This window comes from Pogoniulus pusillus, chromosome 42 (genome assembly GCF_015220805.1).
Source record: "Pogoniulus pusillus isolate bPogPus1 chromosome 42, bPogPus1.pri, whole genome shotgun sequence".
Classification (NCBI taxonomy): Eukaryota; Metazoa; Chordata; class Aves; order Piciformes; family Lybiidae; genus Pogoniulus; species Pogoniulus pusillus.
In genome coordinates, this window is record NC_087305.1 from 1,866,759 (window position 1) to 1,888,477 (window position 21,719).

A 21,719-nucleotide genomic window follows, 5' to 3' on the forward strand; every position below is an offset into this window, starting at 1 on the left:
CAGGGTCAGGCTCATATGCAGCTATGCCTCAGAAGTCCTCCTGTCTGTGACTGGACAATAGCCATGAGTTCACACAGCACCAGCTGCACTGCAGCAGAGAGGGTCACTTCTTTGGACCCTAGCTCAAGCAAGGTTAGCAACAAGGACTTAAGAAGGTCCTGGCTCTGATGCAGCAGAGAGGGTCACTTCTTTGGACCCTAGCTCAAGCAAGGTTAACAAGGACTCAAGAAGGTCCTGGCTCTGATGCAGCAGAGAGGGTCACTTTTGACTCTAGTTCAAGTAAGGTTAACAACAAGGACTTAAGCAGGTCCTGGCTCTGATGCAGCAGAGAGGGTCACTTCTTTGGACTCAGCTCAAGCAAGGTTAGCAACAAGGACTCAAGAAGGTCCTGGCTCTGATGCAGCAGAGAGGGTCACTTCTTTGGACCCTAGCTCAAGCAAGGTTAGCAACAAGGACTCAAGAAGGTCCTGGCTCTGATGCAGCAGAGAGGGTCACTTCTTTGGACTTTAGCTCAAGCAAGGTTAGCAACAAGGACCCAAGAAGGTCCTGGCTCTGATGCAGCAGAGAGGGTCACTTTTGACTCTAGTTCAAGTAAGGTTAACAACAAGGACTTAAGCAGGTCCTGGCTCTGATGCAGCAGAGAGGGTCACTTCTTTGGACTCAGCTCAAGCAAGGTTAACAACAAGGACTCAAGAAGGTCCTGGCTCTGATGCAGCAGAGAGGGTCACTTTTGACTCTAGTTCAAGCAAGGTTAACAACAAGGACTTAAGCAGGTCCTGGCTCTGATAAGCCAAGGAATCTGTAGCCAACACAAATAGCCACAGATAGCCTGGAAGTCATTCCTGAGGCATTTTAGAGCCAGAGGGGAACAGCATGAGTGTCTGTCTAATCCTGGTGTCAGCAGAACACTCAGGCTGTCTTCTTATTCTGAGGTATTTTCATTTCCCCATTCCACTCTTCCTCCAAAAGAGGATCTGAGCCCCAAAAGAAACCAGGCTAACAAAAATCCTGCTGCTAAAGCTGTGCACATAAGTGAGCCTCTGCAAATCCTTCAAGAAGTGGCCCAGTTTTCAAAGGCACACTGGCATCCAATCTGGCTGTGAACCATATGATGGACATCTATCCTTAGGCATCACAGAGAAAGGATTCTCCACAGGGATGTGGAGAATTTGCTGTTCCTATTGGAGCCAGAGCTCAAAGTGGCACTGGTTTTAGCAGGAGTTGACCCAAAAATCTGGCAAAGTTGCCTAAGCAGGAAGGTAAAGCCTGCAGACAGAGAAGACAGGGTTGAAATGACTGACAGCTATGAGATGCAGAAATCCTGGGGTCTTGCTCTTCCACCCCTTTTCCCACCCCCACCAGTCTTTGATCCCTGGCCTGGTGGATGGACTTGGGTTGAGTTTGGGAGCAGGAGTAGTGGTTCCTAACACAGCTAGAGTGTGTTTCAGGAGAAAAAGTGTTCTTCTGGCTCTGAACCTTGCCAAAGAGCTTGTGTCTGGTCTGTGAACTTGATCTAATGGCTTGAATAACCTTAAGATAACCCATATGGCTCTCACTTTATACTCTGAAGCTCTTCTCAGCAACCTGGAGAGCAAACAGAAATTCCTCACCGTTGGTACCTGGTCCAAAACACCACGAGGTCTACAGCCCACATTTTCTGGACTTCTCTGAGAAAGAGAAAAGCAAAGCTTTAAGGAAGAGAAAAACCATCCAGCTTACTGATCATGGTGGTGCCCCCAGCCAGAGCAGCCTTGGTCCCTTGGAAGAAGTCATCAGCAGAGGTCATGCCCTGCTCTGGCATCTGGAAGCGGGTGTGAACGTCGATCCCCCCGGGAATCACCATCCTGCCGTGGGCTTCGATAGTCTTCACTCCCCCTGGCACAATCAGGTTCTCTCCTATTTGCCTGGGTGAAGAGGTTTCAAACAGCACATCAGACACAACCAAGGACAGCAGCCTGTAAATGTGCACACCCCCCCCCACCTGGCTGCTCTTTTCTTTTTCCCACACGCAGCATCAGCAGACACAGCTGATAAAGGATTTTCTCTCTTCCCCTTGAAGAATAACTGAGAGCAAAGTGTTCAGTTCTGGGCCCCCCCAGTTTAGGAGGGACATTGAGATGCTTGAGTGTGTCCAGAGAAGGGCAATGAGGCTGGGGAGAGGCCTTGAGCACAGCCCTACGAGGAGAGGCTGAGGGAGCTGGGATTGGTTAGCCTGGAGAAGAGGAGGCTCAGGGCAGACCTCATTGCTGTCTGCAACTACCTGAGGGGAGGTTGTGGCCAGGAGGAGGTTGCTCTCTTCTCTCAGGTGGCCAGCACCAGAACGAGAGGACACAGCCTCAGGCTGTGCCAGGGGAGATTTAGGCTGGAGGTGAGGAGAAAGTTCTTCCCTGAGAGAGTCATTGGGCACTGGAATGGGCTGCCCGGGGAGGTGGTGGAGTCGCCGTCCCTGGAGCTGTTCAAGGCAGGACTGGACGTGGCACTTGGTGCCATGGTCTGGCCTTGAGCTCTGTGCTAAAGGGTTGGACTTGATGATCTGTGAGGTCTCTTCCAACCTTGGTGATACTGTGATACTTCAGGACCTCAGGGCAATATCAGACTTAACAGGAAGGAAAAGAAGGAACCACACTGGCAGGCAGCTGGAGAAAGCACCATGAGGACCAAATCTCAAGGTGAATATTTACAAGCAACACCTGCAGCACACTGGCACCTGCCTCTTAACTTCCCTATTTTCTGTTTTAAAAGGAATTTTGAAGGCAGAAGATCAAAGATCTTTTTCTTGCCTGGGACCAGCAATAAGCATCCTTACTGTGGTGAGAGGTCCTTTGCATTGGCAACAAGACTCATTATTGCATGAAGCTCTCTGTGCTTCACTGTCACTACCTAAGTAATGCTCCACACACAGCATTTTGCATGACCCAAGAGCAGCAGTAAGTAGGGAGAATGAAAGAAACATTATGCATAAATATTCCTCTTTGGATAAGGAGAAGAAATATTGGACAAGTAGCCCCCTCTATCAGTAAGTTTTAAGACTCAGCTTGACAGGGTACTGAGCCACCTCACTGAGACTACACTATCACCTAGAAAGGTTGGACCAGATGATCCTTGGGGTCCCTTCCAACCTGGCATTCTGTGATAATTAGATGATCACAGCACCAAACACAGCCAGAGCCTTGTGAGCAGCTTCACTGGGGTTGCTCAGTGCCTCTTCCACACTGGATTTTCCAGCTAATAAACAGCAATTTAGATGTTTATATTGTTTTGGGATCACAGGAGGAATTTTTTCTGCATCCATATTGTCTACTCCCATGCATGATATTTTGTGGTCCCTACACAAACAAGAACCCAATCAGAAAAGGTTTACCAGGTTCCTGGTGTGACCCTCAAAGGCTTCTCCAGATTCCTTCTTCACAGAAGTAAGCAATTGTGGGTGACACATTGCAACTAATTAGCTGTCTTTTGGCAGGATCCTTTAACTTTTAACCTTGATTAACAAAGCACATGGGTCAAGCATTTCATCCAGAGCAGAAAAAATCCTTCTTTGCAACCTCTGGCTCATCCATTTTTTTCCCCCTAAGGATAATTTTCCAAAGATATTTAACATACCAGAAACCTGCTTCAGGACTGATAACACAGAAGTGTGCTGGACAGAGCTTGGAACCTTAAACTGTCAAACCTCAAACTATAAGACCATTTTTAACTTCCAGGGTGGGGATTGGACTTATCCTTGCAGCATAAAATCATGAGAGACAGTGATGTAAGAGACCTCAAGAGGTCACCTAAGTTCAGCCTCCTAGCCTGAAACAAATTAAACTGTATTAGGATGCTGAATTCTGGGTTCAAATTACTTTAAAAGTCATAACTGACTAAAATCATAGGATTATAGAATCAAGCAGGTTGGAAGAGACCTCCAAGCTCATCCAGTCCAACCTATCTCCCAGCCCTATCCAGTCACAGAATCATCAACCAGGTTGGAAGAGACCTCCAAGATCATCCAGTCCAACCTATCCCCCAGCCCTATCCAGTCATAGAATTGTCAACCAGGTTGGAAGAGACCTCCAAGCTCATCCAGTCCAACCTATCCCCCAGCCCTAGCCAGTCATAGAATCATCAACCAGGTTGGAAGAGACCTCCAAGCTCATTCAGTCCAACCTATCCCCCAGCCCTATCCAGTCATAGAATCATAGAATCATCAACCAGGTTGGAAGAGACCTCCAAGCTCATCCAGTCCAACCTATCCCCCAGCCCTATCCAGTCATAGAATCATCAACCAGGTTGGAAGAGACCTCCAAGCTCATCCAGTCCAACCTATCCCCCAGCCCTATCCAGTCATAGAATCATAGAATCATCAACCAGGTTGGAAGAGACCTCCAAGCTCATCCAGTCCAACCTATCCCCCAGCCCTATCCAGTCAACTAGACCATGGCACCAAGTGCCTCATGTTCCAACAGAGGTAACTTCAAATATCTGTCACCTCAGCATGAGGCTATTAAATGGCCAAAATGAAGCACTGGTAAGCACCTCCTTAATGCACACTACTAACTCTAAGGTCTGGGGGCACATGTTTATTTAACTTAACACCTTGCTTCTAAAGCTGCTCCATCAAATAGCAGGATATAGGTGAAATATTGATTTTCCAGAGCAGGCTAATACAGCTCCCTGAGACTGAGCTATCCCTGACTCGTTTCTCTACTGTTCCAATCATACCATGGCAGCAGGCTTCACTTACTTTATCAACCCATCTTCCATGTAGATGTCTGCATAGAAAGACTGGTCGTCATTAACTATTTTACCACCTTTGATCAGCAGACGATCACTCTGCAAGAAAGAGGCACAGGATGACACATAATTACTCTGTGAGGATGCTGGCAGTCTGCAGTGTCACTTCAGAGAGGGGAAAAAAAAGAGCAGAGACAGAAACAACCTCTCCATTATTCAGAAGCGAATGTCAAAACATGAGTCAACTGCTGCATTTTCAGCTGGAAAGAGAAGATCTTTTATTTCATCTTTAATCACACTAATGATCAAAAAGCAATCAGAACTGGAAAGGAGCTGGCTTCCAGCAGGCTCCTCTCCTTGGCAGCTTCACTCATACCTGCTGTCTCCTCCATCACTTCCAACAAAATCATACTTGGAGGGACGCGGAACAGCCACATCTCTGTTCTTCCTGCCTTGGTCCTATGCACAACCAGACTTTCCTACATGTACCCACACACTGGAGTCACTCTTTGAATCACTGCAAGTCAACTGCTGTCAGGGAAGTGGACCAAAAGTCTGTTGCCAAGGGTTACACAACACAAACAGGCTCGTTTTGTCCAACTTCGCGGTGTTTCAGTGCAATGGATGCTCTCACTGCCTTTCCAGAGCACTACTGCATAATCAGATAGAAATTAGCACATAATTAGGAAATTGAGTTTAAGAGAAGCATTTGAAGAGTGGTTACTAAGATTTGCTCCAGTTAGAAGATGGCTTGCTAAGAACAGAAAGCTATCTGCAAGAGGGCAGCTTTCAGCTCAGGATGTATCTTGCTGTTTCTCATTCAGTGGTTTGGGTTGGAAGGGGTCTTTGGGTTATCATCTGTTTCTAACCCCCATGCCATGGGCAGGGACACCTCCTCCTGAAGATTTTAGGTCAAACTCAAACATTTCTTTGGTTTGATTTTTTTTTGCAGTGGTCATAAACAAGAGTGAAACATGCCCTGGCTGGGGGAGGCAAGTTCAAAGTGATGCTACCTCCTTCTAGCTCCTTCATTCCCTGAGTTGCAAATATTTGAAGCAAAGCACATACACTTTGTCCAGAATTTAGTTTATGTTACACCTTGGCCCTTACATTTTGCACTTGTACTTGCTCTGATTCTCCCTCTTTCTCCCTAGAGTGTCTTTGTAAGAGGAGAAGCCAGGCTGGTGAAGCCAAATGTTGAATTTGAGTAGTTGAATGCTGGACTTTAACCCAGCGGTGCCTTGAGTTTACAGCAAATGTACATGGGATAGTGACAGTGGTGCTCAGGGACCTGATTTTCAGCTGGGGTTCTGCTCATCAGACAGAAGCAGGCATGTTCTCAAAGGGCTTGTAATAAAACTAAAGAGATGGAACACCCCCTTCTCAGCAGGCACAAGCTGATGAGCTCTTTTGATCCGTGAAGGGATACATGGATTGCATCAGCTGCTGATTTACTCTGCTACCTCCACCTTTTACATAACTGCTGAGCATATTAGATGTGAAGTGCCTCTCCTTCCTCCTCCTGCTGCAATGGAGTTTCCCTCATTAATGTCACCCCTTTAAAAAAACCAACCCCAAGCCCCAACACCAAAATGACAAAGAAAGAAAACCGAAACAAACCAGAAATAAAACCTCAAGATTTAAATTTAGGCTCTGCTGCAAACGCCAATGCACCAAATGAATTAACTTGGGCATGAAAAACCTACTTCTCTCAGTGCCAACCTCTACAGCAGACTGCCCTACATGTTCACTATAGCCAGGCACACTGCAGCATTGATGCCCATCTCGAGTGCAGGCTGCTCATGCCATTAAAAAGGCTGGGTACCAGTGAAACCAGCTGCTTCAACCCTGGCAGCCCATGCCCTGATGCACTGAGCATCAATCCAGGAGGGAAGAAAAACACCTCTATATATGTAGTGAGCAATAAAAACGCAGCCTGGACTGGTTTAATGATGCTCTGGATGCTTCTGCTACTAAACAGGTCTCCTACTGCAGCTGAACCATAGGTTCTGAGCTCAGCGAGCAGTCTTCTGCTCATCTCAGCCACCTTGGAGACAAAAGCACCCCGCAGCCTGCAACCCTGCAGGCCCAAATCTGGGTGTGTTTACCCTGCCGATGCGCTCCAAATAGGGCAGCTCAGCAATAAACATCCTCCTCCTTCAAGCGTTAGCCTACATAGGTCAGCTGCAGGTGGATACCACAGCGAATGCAGCCATCATCTGGGTTTTCCCTGCCCCCTTCTCCTCACAACTGCAGCAAGTGCACCCAACATAAAGCAGAGCATTCAGTCAGAAGAAAAATGCGTCACACTACTTCTGGCCCATGACAGAGGTTCAGCAGCAACCTCCACCGCTATTTAAACACAGGCATCCTTTTAAACTGCTATTCAGACACAGATTTGGGCTCGGGCTCCCCCTCCTCCTCCTCTCCCTTCACCCTCAAATGAAAAAAAAAAGGGAGATAGAAAAGCCGAGAAACAAAAGAGGATGCTCCGTGAGGATGCTCCATTTCTCACACGGCAACGCTGCACATCCCCTGCCCAGCAGCTCCTGCGTAGATGTCACCATCCAAAGCTGCGTTTCAGAGCTGACTTTGCTGCTTGAGAGGCTGGGGAATGGGAGCGCTGGGATGGGTGTGTCCGCGGGGCTTCGAGGAGCCGCTGCGAGTAATAGAAACCTCCCGTGTCAAAAACCCACCGAGGGGGCACAGCCCGGTAGATGCCAACATCTCGCCTTACGCAAGGAAAAGCTGGTACCCTGGGCTCTGCCCTAAATCGGCACCCACAACGCCGAAGTCTCGGGAGGAGTTCACATAACGGCTCCTTCTCTTCTCCCCCAGGATTACATGGAGGAGCGAACCTTGCCAGAAGCTTCTGATGCATCCCCAGGACTGCACCGAGGTCCCCCGATACCTACCCGCCCGGAGCCGCCCTTTGCCAGGCTGTGGCAGGAGAGTGAAGGGGGCGAAGCTACATCGCTTCATTCTCCCGCAGCCCTCCGGGCACACACCCAGCAGGCTGGGGCGGTGCAGTGTCCCCGATGCTCTCCGGGGACCCGCCGGTGTAATCCCCCTCTCCCTTCACCGCCAAGCACCCCGCGGCTCCCCAGCCCCCCCCACCCCCCCGCCGCTGATCGCTGCTCGTCCGCGCACACAAAGGGCTTAATCCCCCCCTCCCCCTTCCCGGCTCCCCCACTCACCGTGATCCGCGGAATGTTTTTCTTCCCTTGATAAGACATCTTGGGGGATGGCTCCCTAATTTATTTATTGAATAATAGTAATTGATTTTTCTCTTTTTTTTTGCCCTTTTTGTGGTTGTTGTTGTTGTTTTGCTCGGGAGGAGCCGGGCAGCTGCTGTATCGCTATTGTTCGCTCTGCAGCAGCTGCTCCCCGACCTCTCCACCACCGGAGGCAAAAATAATAACAACAAGAAGAAGAAGAAAAATGAATCCCCGAAGCCCAAATCAAGGCGGTCACAAGAAAGGGAAGCGGGGGTGGGGAGGGGGGAAAAGGTCCGCCGGGGAGGGCGCGGCGGGGAGGCGATTCCTGCTCTCCGCAATGGCAGGAAGGGGAGAAGCAGCCACCCTTGCGCGTCTCCCTTTCTTCCCTCTGCCCGGAGCCCAGCCCCGCGGAGCCCAACCCAGCCCAGCCCGGCCCAGCCCAGCCCGGCCCGGCCCCAGCCGCACAGGGAGGGGGGCGAGCGCCGCCAGCGGCCGGAGCGGCACAGACAGAGCACACTGCGCATGCGCCCTCTCCCGACCGCACCCTTTCCTCTCCCCAGCGAAAGGAGGGCTGCTATTGGCGGAGATGCAAATGAGAGGCTGCCGCCGTCCAATAGGTGGGCGAGAAGGGGCTGGTATGCAAAGTAGTGCGGTGGAGACGTCGAAGCGGGGTGGGCGCAGCGGGCGCGGACGCTGGTGGCTGGGAGCTGCGCGGGGCTCGGCGGCACTGCGCGGCACTGCGCGGCACTGCGCGGCACTGCGCGGCACTGCGGAGCGGCCGCCCCCTCCCTAGCACCCCTCACCTTGCTCCTGCCCAGCAGGAGGGAGAGGCGATGCTCTCCATCTCCTTTGTGCCACTTGCCCGGGGCAGGCGGAGTGGGAGCGGTGGCAGAGTGGCAGCGGTGGAGGCGTGTTATAGATTCGGGTTTGAAGCCCCTCCCGGCCCTTTGATGCTCCCTACGGCTGCGGTGCTTTCTGAATGCCTTCTCCCGTAGCCCGGGTTCCAGCCCCCCCCCCCATCCTGTGATCACTGACCTGAAGCTTTAGTGCCAGGGCAATCTGGGCTCAGAGCTACACACACTGGCATGGGGTCCTCTCCGTGGCCATTCCTGACTATTCCCGGGTTGCAAACTCCGTGTTCAACGTTTCAGTCCCACTTGGAGTCTGACATTTCCCAGTACTGGTACTTCAAGGAAAGAAACGCATTAAATGGCAGAAATACCTCCTCGTTGTTCACAGTGCACTTGCCCCACTGCAGCGATGGAGATGGGATTCGTGGCTGCAGCGTGGGATAACGGTACCAGAAGACGACACCAGTGCCTCAGTTGCTCTGGGCAATCACAGAACGGGGATTGAGGAAGGGATTGAGTCCAATCCCCCAGCCAGAGCAGAGCCACCCAGAGCAGGTTGCACAGGAATGTGCCCAGGCAGGTTTTGAATTGCTCTGGAGATTGGAGAGTTCACCACCACCGGGCAGCCACCTCCTGACACCCACCCTCGAAGGATTTAAAACCACGAAGAAGATCCCCCCCTCAGTCTTCTCTAGACTAACAAGCCCCAAATCCCTTAGCCTTCCCTCATAAGAGAGGTGTTCTAGCCCCCCCTCATAGCTCTCTGCTGTACCCTGCCATGCAAGACAAAAGCTGTACAAGACACCATTTGGACAACTCAGAAACAGCACAGATCCACTTCTGCTTGAAGATTATAATGGATAATTAACCAGCAACAAACACTTACCTTCTTTCCTCAGCCCTGAGTGCATTGCACATCACACAAAGCGAGCTGCCAGCTCCTCCCATCAGGAGCTGCAGTTTGGTAAAGCACATCCTGCACGGCCCATAAGAAATCAGAACCTTTTGTATGTTGCTGCAGTCAATCATGATAAAGGCAACATCTGTTCACACAGATGACTCTGTTAGTTCACAGGAGGCTACAAGGAGAGGAGGAAAAGAGCTTTTCCTGCGTGTAGGTAAGGCACCAGCAACACTTAAGTAGCTAATACACCTATCAGTTAATATCTAATTAGCAGCAAGTGAAAAAGTGGCTTATTATGACAGCAGCAAAACTGTACATTTGTTAGCCTGTAGGGTTTGATTTAATTATTAGACAACACTAAATGAGTTTTCCTGACCCTCTCTGATGGGTTCTGGAAGAGCTTTTGGAACCTCAGCATATTTTTGCTGAGAAGATGGGAGAAAGCATCTAAATGTCTAAATTCAGTGCAGCTGTTCCCTTTTTCTCTTCAATGTTTATCTTTCCTCCTCAATTTTATATCTGAACAGTTTCTTCCCTTTGCTGGCCAGGTGAAAGCTTGTCTTCAGTTCTCACTGCCTAAGGGTTTGAAAGAGCATCAAGAGCCTTTGGCAGTGGATCTGAGGTGTGCCAAGTCCAGCTTCCATTTCAAGAGCCTGCCCTGTCAGCAGGATCATAATTGCAGAGGAACCACCACAAACATGGGACAGGAAACCCTCAGTTGCCAGCTGTGGTTCTCCTTCCTGACTTTGGGCAGGTGGTTTCTGCTGTGGAGCAGCAGTACTGCCAGAAGAAAGAGAAGCAGCTTTGCAGGGATGGTGGCATCAGCAAGCTAATGTTTCTCAAGCTATTCTCATCTGCTCATCTAAAATGGTGTTTTGAAGAGGAAATCCTTCCTGCACGCTGCCCTAATACAGAGCAGCAGTTCTTGGCTCTGCACACATTCCATCACCTGCATCCAGCAGTGACTAGATTCAGAAAGCTTTAACACATCTTCAGAGGACACTTACTTAGCTCTTCATTCCCATCACCAGGCTGCAAGAACCTGAGTAGTACAGAATACAATAAATGAAGAGATTAAAGGTCTGGGATCATGGTTGTTCCATATTCAACATCTACACAACACCATATCCTAAAGCTTCCACGGGATTTAGCAGGTACCCAGAGGACCAGGATGGAGCTCCCAGGTGTATCTTCTAGCTCCATAGGGCAAAAGAGCAGAAGAAGGGGAGGAAATGCACAAACCAGAGGATTATGCCCACATTTGCACTGCCAGCCTGTGCTCTGGCTGAGTGGCTCTGGCCCAGCCACAGGCTTAGGCTAGTTGGGGGAGCATTGGGCAGTGGACATGAAAATGCCATCAGCCACTTCTGCACAGGCAGCAGCTGGTGCAGGACATCTTCTGCAAGCTCTCTACAGCAGAAATGTTTTGTCTTAAAGGAGCATTTGCATCTAAAATTGCCTTCTGGAAAGGATCTGACCCAGCCATAGGCTTAAGGTAGTTGGGAGAGCATTGGGCAGTGGACATGAGATTGCCATCAGCCACTTCTGCACAGGTAGCAGCTGGTGCAGGACATCTTCTGCAAGCTCTCTACAGCAGAAATGTTTTGTCTTAAAGGAGCATTTGCATCTAAAATTCCTTCTGGAAAGGTCTAGTAGGAGGATGCACAAGAATGAGAGAATTTCTGCCCAGTGATAATCTATGCTAAAGTAAACCAGCACAGGCATCAGTGAAAATCAATCTACATCAGCTCTAAATCTTAAAGTTAGAGATTCTGTGGGCTACCACAATGCACTTAGCAAGGAATTTTATCCCCACTGTGGAGTTAATGGGTGGCTGGGGGGGAAAAAAAACAACTAAAGTAATAAAAGAGTCTCTTTCTCTGTGGACTTTTAGTGTAATTGCAACAAACCTCACAGCATTTCTGCAACACACAACTACTCCCCCTGAATTCTTACAGGTTTATAGAAACAAAGAATGTTAGAATCAGTCAGGGTTGGAAGAGACCTCAAGGATCATCCAGTTCCAACCCCCTCTGCCATGGGGGCAAAGACATTTTGCTATGAAATTATACAACCTGCAAATGGAAATATAGATTTTAACATGAAAAGCTGGGGAAAAAAATGTATCAGAGATGGATTTAAAGCATTACTGGAATGATCTGAAACAGCCTTGTTAGATCACAGAATCACAGAATCAAGCAGGTTGGAAGAGAGCTCCAAGCTCAGCCAGCCCAACCTAGCACCCAGCCCTGCCCAACCAACCAGACTATGGCACTAAGTGCCCCAGCCAGGCTTGGCTTCAACACCTCCAGCCACAGCCACTCCACCACCTCCCTGGGCAGCCCATTCCAATGCCAATCACTCTCTCTGACAACAACTTCCTCCTAACATCCAGCCTCAACCTGCCCTGGCACAGCTTCAGGCTGTGTCCCCTTCTTCTGTTGCTGGGTGCCTGGCAGCAGAGCCCAACCCCACCTGGCTACAGCCTCCCTGCAGGCAGCTGCAGACAGCAATGAGCTCTGCCCTGAGCCTCCTCTTCTGCATGCTGCACACCCCCAGCTCCCTCAGAGAGCTTTGTTGCACATTTCTGGAGGTGACCAAAGAGCAGGGTGTTGTGTTTCTGTGTCCATCTCCCAGTAAAGAGGGGACACCAATTATACACATGGGAAACCTGAGCAATCCAAGAGGAGTGAGCCTGGTCACACAAGCAATGGCCAAGTTGCCTCAAACCTCAGATGAATGCATGTGTCTCAAGTTTGTTCATTTAAGGAGCAGAGGACTGATGTCTGGGGAAGCATTTTACCAGTCCCTCCTTTGGAGACAAGGTAGCTGACAGCTTCTGCACTTAAGTTCCATAGGCTCCTGCCCTGATGCTATCCAAACACCAAATCCCACGGTGGGAAATGGGCACAGAGGTGCTCAGATATTTATAGAAGCCAGGCCAAGTGTTTATTGTCTCGTTCCAGAAGTGACAGCTTTGTACATGACATTCTTGTTAGGCTGCAGTGATGCCCAGCTGAGGTCGTGGTCTCAAAGCACTGAGCAACACTCAGAGAAGCAGCTCCAGCATCAGGCATTAACAGCCCAAACAGGGCAGATGCCCAAGTTTAAGGAAGGAAATAGAAGCCAAGTGAATTCTCCAAGGCCTGGCAGCTGGGAAGAGGCAGAACTTGCTCCAGATCTGCTGGGCTTCAGACTTGTTGAATAGGTCACACTGCCTCCAGACCATGAAGAGCTGCTTAAACTCAGCCACAGCCCCTCCAGAGATGGTCTGAACCCTGAATTATGGAGCAGCATGGCCCCGAGGCAATAAAGCCAGGCCATGAAAGATGCCTATGGAATACCCTGGACAGAATAGACACAAAGAGATTGGCTTGCCTTTATCTTGTCCTGCAGGACAATATATTGCTATTTAATGTGCAATAATTCCAGAACCACAGAATGTTAGGGGTTGGAAGGGACCTCAGAAGATCATCTAGGCACTTGGGGTTTTTTTTCCCTATCCTCTGGACATGTAAGTCTTCAGAAACACAAATAAATACATGAAAGCTTATCCATCTTGCTCTGAAAAGTATTTCAGGAGAGATTAAGACAAAATCTTCCTGTGCAGTGACAAAAAGGATAACTGTGTTTTAAAGGCACTTGGGATCCACTCGCTGGGTAAAATACTCCCACCTATCTTCATCACCTCCAGCTGATCAGCAGCCATTCCCAGCAGCTCCAGATATGGTTGCTGGGACAAAGCACAGACCTATACCTTGTTTGTTACATGAGTTGATTAAAACACAACTCTTGTCACCCTTAAGCTGAAGAAAAAGAAGCAACAAGATTCCCAGCCTGCTGGGAAACAGCTGATGCCAGTTATAAATTCAGGATCCCATAAATTAGCATCAGTGATCCTTTCCACTGTCACTGAGCTTCCTGGCATGGGGAAATAGCTCAGTCTGCACTTTGGCCACAACAACCCCAAGCAGTGTTACAGGCTGGGGACAGAGTGGCTGAGAGCAGCCAGGCAGAGAGGGCCCTGGGGGTGCTGGCAGAGAGGAGCTGCAGAGGAGGCAGCAGTGCCCAGGTGGGCAGCAGAGCCAATGGCATCCTGGGCTGGCTCAGGAGCAGTGTGGGCAGCAGGACCAGGGAGCTGCTTCTGCCCCTGTGCTCAGCACTGCTCAGGCCACTCCTGCAGTGCTGTGTCCAGTTCTGGGCTCCTCAGTTCAAGAGAGATGTTGAGGTGCTGGAAGGTGTTGAGAGAAGGGCAGCAAGGCTGGGGAGAGGCTGAGGGAGCTGGGGGGGTGCAGCCTGCAGCAGAGGAGGCTCAGGGCAGAGCTGATTGCTGCCTGCAGCTGCCTGCAGGGAGGCTGTAGCCAGGTGGGGTTGGGCTCTGCTGCCAGGCAGCCAGGGATAGGAGGAGGGGACACAGCCTCAAGCTGTGGCAGGGCAGGTTGAGGCTGGATGTGAGGAGGAAGTTGTTGTCAGAGAGAGTGATTGGCATTGGAATGGGCTGCCCAGGGAGGTGGTGGAGTGGCTGTGGCTGGAGGTGTTGTAGCCAAGCCTGGCTGGGGCACTTAGTGCCATGGTCTGGTTGGTTGTGTAGGGCTGGGTGCTAGGTTGGGCTGTCTGAGCTTGGAGCTCTCTTCCAACCCGGTTGATTCTGGGATTCAATGTCAGATGCACTATTAAATGCTTCAGAGAGATGTTTGAAAATAATGGGACAGAGTCAGATGCAACATTTCAGGAGGCTTTTGGTTCCTTTCTCGAGTTATTTTAATGCATCTCTTCCTTTAATGCCACTTTCTACAATGCTATTTCCTTTTCTCTCCCCTCAATACATTGAGCTTTGATTAGCATCTTAAACACACTCCTGTTAACTGCACTGAAGCAAAGCCAGTTCTAACCACTGAGTCAAGCTATAGAAGCAGTCAGCTGGCAAACCATTAAAGCTAAGCCACTCCTCCCAATCTATAGCAAGACATTGATAATAGAATCATAGAATCAATCAGAGTTGGAAGGGACCACAAGGAGCAGCCAGCTCCAACTCCCTGCCATGCCCAGGGACACCCTACCCTAGAGCAGGCTGCACACAGCCTCAGCCAGCCTGGCCTCAAACACCTCCAGCCATGGGGCCTCAACCACCTCCCTGGGCAACCCCTGCCAGGCTCTCACCACTCTCCTGCTCAACAACTTCCTCCTCACCTCCAGCCTCACTCTCCCCACCTCCACCTTTGCTCCATTCCCCCCACTCCTGCCATTCCCTCACAGCCTCAAAAGTCCCTCCCCAGCTTTTTTGGAGCCTCCTTCAGGTGCTGGCAGGCCACAAGAAGGTCCTCTGGGAGCCTCCTCTGCTCCAGCCTGCACAGCCCCAACTCTTTCAGGCTGTGCTCACAGCAGAGCTGCTGCAGCCTCTGAGCATCCTCCTGGCCCTGCTCTGGACACTCTCCAGCATCTCCACAGCCCTCTTGTCCCAGGGGCTCCAGAGCTGGATGTAGGACTCCAGGTGGGCTCTGAGCAGAGCAGAGCAGAGGAGGAGAATCCCCTCCCTGGCCCTGCTGGCCACACTGCTGCTGCTGCAGCCCAGGCTCTGCTTGGCTTTCTGGGCTGCAAGTGCTCACTGCTGGCTCCTGTTGAGCTTCTCCTCCAGCAGCACCCCCAAGTCCCTCTCCTCAGGGCTGCTCTTCCAGCCTGGCACTGCCCAGCCTGGAGTTGTGCTTGGCATTGCCTCGACCCAGCTCCAGGACCTAGCACTTGGTCTTGTTGAACCTCCTGATCTTGGCTTGTGCCCACCTCTGCAGCCTGTGCAGGTCCCTCTGGATGAATCCTGCCCTCCAGCCTGGCTGCTGCACCACACAGCTTGGTGTGGGCAGCAAACTTGCTGAGGCTGCACTCAGTGCCTTTGGCCATGGCACCCACAAAGATGCTGAACAAGATTGGTCCCAGAACGGATCCCTGAGGGACTCCACTTGTCACTGCCTGCACTTGGCCATGGAGCCATTGGCAGCCACTCTTTGGGTGTGGCCATCAAGCCAGGTCTTTATCCATCAGTGCTCCACCCCTCAAACCCACGTGGCAGCAGCTTGGAGACCAGGATGTGGTTCAGGGCAGTGTGAAGGGCTTTGATCTCACACATCTCTGGCTGACAATGGGAAATAATCTTGCCTTGAAAACAGGACCTCTCCAGCCTGTCTGCTGCACCACACAGCTTAGTGCTGACAGCAAACTTGCTGAGGCTGCACTCAATGCCACATGTGCTGGTCTGAGCCTAGCTGGGCTAATTTGGTGAGAAGAATTAGATGCTAGGCTGTGAAAAGGAAACAAAGGTGATGGCTGCTGCACTCAGAGGCTTGCTTGCAGGGTTCTGCACTTTGGCCACAACAACCCTAAGCAGTGCTACAGGCTGGGGACTGAGTGGCTGGAGAGAAGCCAGGAGGAAAGGGACCTGGGGGTACTGATAGATAGTAGCTGAAGAGGAGGCAGCAGTGTGCCCAGGTGGCCAAGAGAGCCAATGGCATCCTGGCCTGCATCAGGAACAGTGTGGGCAGTAGGACAAGGGAGGTTATTCTGCCCCTGTACTCAGCACTGGTCAGGCCACACCTTGAGTACTGTGTCCAGTTCTGGGCCCCTCAATTCAAGAGAGATGTTGAGGTGCTGGAACATGTCCAGAGAAGGGCAACAAAGCTGGTGAGGGGCCTGGAGCACAAATCCTATGAGGAGAGGTTGAGGGAGCTGGGCCTGTTTAGCCTGGAGAAGAGGAGGCTCAGGGGTGATCTTATTACTGTCTACAACTACCTGAAGGGACATTGTAGCCAGGTGGGGGGTGGCCTCTTCTCCCAGGCTACCAGCAATAGAACAAGGGGACACAGTCTCAAGTTGTGCCAGGGTAGGTATAGGCTGGATGTTAGGAAGAAGTTCTTCACAGAGAGAGTGATTGGCACTGGAATGGGCTGCCCAGGGAGGTGATGGAGGCACCGTGCCTGGGGGTCTTCAAGCAAAGCCTGGATGAGGCACTTAGTGCCATGGTCTGGTTGATTGGTTAGGGCTGGGGGATAGGTTGGACTGGATGAGCTTGGAGGTCTCTTCCAACCTGGTTGATTCTATGATTCTATGATTCTCTGAGATGTACAAGAACAAGAACACAAACAGAGTTAACAGAGTTTGCTCTCTGTCTCTGGGGCTGCATGAACTTCTCTCTCTAACCCAACTTGCTGCCTGACTAATCCTTCTGCTTCCTACCCCCCCTGGCTGACGCTCCAAACACACCTTGAGCGTAAGGCAAAGTCTGGGGTAAGGTACAGGGGTGGGGAGAAGGTGGAAGGGTGGTTGGGGAGCCCCTCCTGGAGACTCTGGTTTCTGGGAGGGCTGCTGTGTTTCTGCATTACCTTTTTAACTTGTCTATTTCATAGAATCATAAAATCAACCAGGTTGGAAGAGACCTCCAAGCTCATCCAGTCCAACCTATCCCCCAGCCCTATCCACTCAACCAGACCATGGCACTAAGTGCCTCATCCAGGCTGTTCTTATACTGTAAACATCTGCTTGGATCTTGTGCTGAGCTGTGAGTGTAAAGCTTCATTCACATTTCCAGCCACTGAGTCTACTCTGGGTGAGTTTCTTAAGTGTGTGTGTGTGGGGGGGGGTGGGTAACACCCAAACCATCACACCACAGAAGCTTGTACTCACTCAAACGCTCACAACCCTCACCACACAACCCACTGGCATCAGTGTTGTGCCAAGCTAGTGAGAAACAGCTCTAATGTTTTGCAGTGCCTCATTATTTCACAGCTCTCAGTCATGGAAAAGCCTTGAAAAACAGAACCAAACAAAAAAAAAAAATCACAAGCTCTTTTTCTTTGGATTCATATTTTATGTGGACTTGTGACTTGCCACCACCTGGCTATTGCTTTTGTTGCAGTGATACTCTTCAGTTCTAGAATTATAGAATCATAGAATCAAGCAGGTTGGAAGAGAGCTCTCAGCTCAGCCAGTCCAACCTAGCACCCAGCCCTAGCCACTCAACCAGACCATGGCACTGAGTGCCCCAGCCAGGCTTTTCTTGAACACCTCCAGGGATGGTGCCTCCACCTCCTCCCTGGGCAGCCCATTCCAATGCCAACCACTCTCTCTGACAACAACTTCCTCCTAACATCCAGCCTAGACCTACCCCAGCACAGCTTGAGACTGTGTCCCCTTGTTCTATTGCTGGTTGCCTGGGAGAAGAGGCCACCCCTACCTGGCTGCAATGTCCCTTCAGGTAGTTGTAGACAGCAATGAGGTCACCCCTGAGCCTCCTCTTCTCTAGGCTAAACACCCCCAGCTCCCTCAGTCTCTCCTCATAGGGTTTGTGCTTCAGGCCCCTCACCAGCTTTGTCACTCTTCTCCAAACACCTTCCAGCACCTCAACATCTCTCTTGAATTGAGGAGCCCAGAACTGGACACAGCACTCAAGGTGTGGCCTGAGCAGTGCTGAGCACAGGGGCAGAAGAAGCTCCCTTGTCCTGCTGCCCACACTGCTCCTGAGCCAGCCCAGGATGCCATTGGCTTTCTTGCCCACCTGGGCACACTGCTGCCTCCTCTTCACCCTACTATCTGCCAGTACCCCCAGGTCCCTTTCCTCTTGGCTGCTCTCAGCCACTCTGTCCCCAGCCTGTAGTGCTGCTTGGGGTTGTTGTGGCCAAAGCGTAGAAGCCTGCACTTGGCCTTGTTCAGTCTCATCCCTCTGCCCACCCATCCAGGCTGTCCAGGTCCCTCTGCAGGGCTCTGCTACCTTCCAACAGCTCCACACCTGCTCCTAGCTTGGTGTCATCTGCAAACTTACTGATGCTGGACTCAATCCCCACGTCCAGATCATCAATAAAGATATATCTTCTCAGAGCTGGTGTACCAAATGAATAGGTTGCCTCTTCACACAGGGCATCACCACACCAAATGGCTCTCAGTTAGCTCAGTTGCAGAAACCTTTCACTCAGCAAGTTGAAAAGGTGCACCCCCTTTATTCTTGAGATGCACCTTGGTTAGGCCAACAAGACTAATTGGTTGGGGGAAGTTACTCCATTAGTGGGCACTTCACTGTGGTCACATCAAGCTATTTCTAGTGGCAACCTTTTGTGTGGGCTTGGTAAATCAGGGCTGAAGGGACATGGAGCACATCCCACTCCTAAAGAAAGGTTGGTGTGAGCACTTCTGAAAGTCAGGGCCTGCCTTTGTCATCTCACCATAAACAGCAGTTGTTCCCACATGGAATTATGTCTGCCCTCAGGTTACTGCAGGAGGAAGAAGCAGGGTAGGGGCTGATTTGGGGAGAATGACCCCCCCCCCAGTAATACTTCACCTTTGTGAAAGCAGAAGGAAGTAGCAGCCAAGCCCATATGACACATTCCAGGCAGACTCCTGCCCTGCACATGCAATCCCTATTACTAGTAACAATCAGGAGGCAGAGCCCAGAAACTTTCCAGGAGGGTGAGCTGCTCCATGAACCAGCTGAGGGACCACTCACAGAAACTCTTGCCCAGTGTTCTAGGAGTTGAGCAGTCTGCTGCTGAGTGCTTCATTCACCTCCACTCTTCCAGCCCAAGCAGCTGCCAGAGGCCTGCACAGACTATTTCATGGCTCAGGTCTGAATGAAGCCTGATTAAAGCTGCTCATCCATGAGAGCAAATGTGCAGAGTCAGCTACACAAGTGGCTAGGATAAGTTTTGCACTGTGAGATGTACAGAGAGTGAGGAAATGGCTTCAGGAGCCTGGGAGAAGTTCAGTGAGAGAACAGCACATTCCTCTTCAAGTCCCACATCTTCCCCAGGCAAAAAATCCCACAGAGGCCTTGGTGACAATTGCTATTGAAATACAGCTCACAGGAGTCACTCTGGAGCCTGTCCTGTCCTGGTAAGAGAAGGCAGAAGTTTCCTTTTGAAGAAGCCTGCAAGGATTTGATCCCTGTAGGTAGAGGCTCCCTGATGCTCCTTTGCTAACCATTGCATTGCTGTTCCCGTGAGCTGCATTCGCTGGCTGGGTGGGGCAGTTTGCTGCTGTCGTGCTGGGGGGGGGGGGGGGGAGTCTCCCAAGAAACAAAAATGTCCCTCTCCATCACCACACTGGAAGACAGGGCAGGGCAAAGGAGGGTGTTTGTGGATGTGGGGGTTCCTTTCTTCCTCTGCCCTCCTCCCTGCACACACACACACACACACACACACAGACGCCTGCAGAGCGCACACAGACAGCATCGGCACTCTGGGTTCTAGGAGAGATGCTGCTCCTTAGAGAAAGAGACCAACTGCCACGGACGTGAGAGTGCCACAAAAGCAAGGAAGCAGAGGGTGGAACAGATCGCTGCCTTCTGCAGCCTATCGCCTGTTCGAGCTGCAGCTCCCAGCCGCACACACACACACACACAAGTACCCACCTTGTCATTCAGGTTCTGCAGCGCCTCCTTCCCAGTGGCACTCCTGATCTCCACCTTTCTCCCGAAATCAACAGATGGTTCCCCTCCTTTCCCGCTCTGCCTGGAGTAGAGGGACTGAGCATCCGGACCCAGGTGGGCAACGTCCTTCTGCTTTGCCACCACTTTGTTTGATCCACGGCCCACCGAGAGGGAGTCGAAGTCAATGGTCTTGTTCTCCAGGGAGCCTTCCACTGGGCAGAACATGCCACAGAATTTCTGCCGGGGCTTCGGGCTGCCTGAGCCCAGGTTCTTGAAGAAGGCTGGCACTTCTTCATCCTCACCTTGCCGGCCAGATTGCTTCTTCTCAGCCATGGCTTGGGTTGGTCTCCCTGCTAAGGCAAAATAGTAACCAGCGGTAACCAGGAGGGTCCTTCACACAAACACACACACGGAAAAAAAGAAGGAGAGGAAAGGGAAAAAAAGACACCCAGGGAGATCGCTCTGGGTCCTAGAGATTACGGCCACATCAGCTGGGAAGGGCTGTGCCTGGCGGCTCCCCTGCCCCCATCGGTACAATCCAGCCTGTGGATTGCTCGCTTTCCCTTTGATGCGGTGCAAAGTTGAGGGAAGGTTGGGTCAGATTCTGCTGCAGTCAAGGGAGGAGGGTTTCAAGTTCCCAGCATCCAGATGGGGAGGGAGGGAAGGAAAAAGAGAGAGAAGGAGGGGGGGGGGAGGGGGTGGGGAAGAAAAAAGATTTAAATCCTCACTCTGCAGCAGAACCTGAGGAGTGCTCCGGAAGTGATGCGAGTGGTGAATTGGCAAATGGACTTGATCAGGTTGGAGCAACAGCCCCCATCACACACCCTCTTCCCCCCTCCCTTCCCCTGCTGTCGCTGCAAGTTGCCCAGGGGCTGATGGGGACCGAAGACCCTCCCTCGCCTCCGGCTGCTCCCGAGGCTGTTCCAGAGTAGGGCTGAAAGGAGCAATCCCTTCCTCCCAACGCCCCTTCCCCTTCCTCCCCCGGCCCCGCAATGGTGGAGCCAGGCAGCGCTCCGGGAATCCCATTGTTCCTCACCTTGCCCGGAGCCGGCGGGCGGGGAGCAGGTGATCGAGGCTGGGTTTACTGGGAGGCAAAAGGCTGACTGGGTTTACTGGGAGACAAAACGCTGACTCATCTGTCTGGGTTTGAGGGCATCGCTGGCGCCGTGGCTCGGGTGGACCCTCTGCAGGGCGGGTGGCAAGGGCTGATTGACGGCGCTGGAAAGAGAGACAGATGGGAGAGGGCTGTGGGAACCGAGAGAGGGGAGGAAATGAGCCCTTACCCAGGACTTACCTCCACGAGCCAATATCGGTGCCCTTGCCGGTTAATTAACCGCCAGTAGCCCCCCGGCCCGCCTGGGGTGGGGCTCGGGGGGGAGGCAGCTATGGGCGGCTGCGGGCAGGTTTCTGCGGAGGATGCAGAGCAACAGCAGCAGCCCCTTGCTCGTGTCGACAGTGTGGGAGACGGAGATGAAGGGGCAGTGACGGAGAAAGCGAAGGGCAGGGGCAGCAGCCCCGGGGCGGGTGCAGGGGCTCCGGGACCCGAAGGCGGGGGCGAGCTGAGCCGCCGGCGCTGTCCCTTCAGCACCACCCGTCCCTGGCAGCAGCACCCTGCGGGACCTCGG

At 51.7% G+C, this 21,719-nt stretch overlaps 1 protein-coding gene across 2 annotated transcripts in view; it reads right to left on the minus strand.

Moving 5' to 3' along the window:
* DPYSL2 (dihydropyrimidinase like 2) overlaps positions 1–20,647 on the minus strand; it is a 66,535-nt gene extending 45,888 nt beyond the window's left edge. The window contains exons 1-3 of one of the 2 annotated variants that reach the window (XM_064175638.1): positions 20,077–20,647; positions 4,727–4,815; positions 1,720–1,904 (exon numbers count right to left, since the gene is read on the minus strand). In XM_064175638.1, the coding sequence (XP_064031708.1) occupies positions 1,720–1,904; positions 4,727–4,815; positions 20,077–20,427 (625 nt within the window). In that variant the 5' untranslated portion in view covers positions 20,428–20,647. Of the gene's footprint in view, positions 1–1,719; positions 1,905–4,726; positions 4,816–7,913; positions 8,348–20,076 lie in introns of those variants that run through there. The other variant, XM_064175639.1, reaches the window with a different exon arrangement.
* Between the last annotated feature and the right edge of the window lie 1,072 nt (positions 20,648–21,719).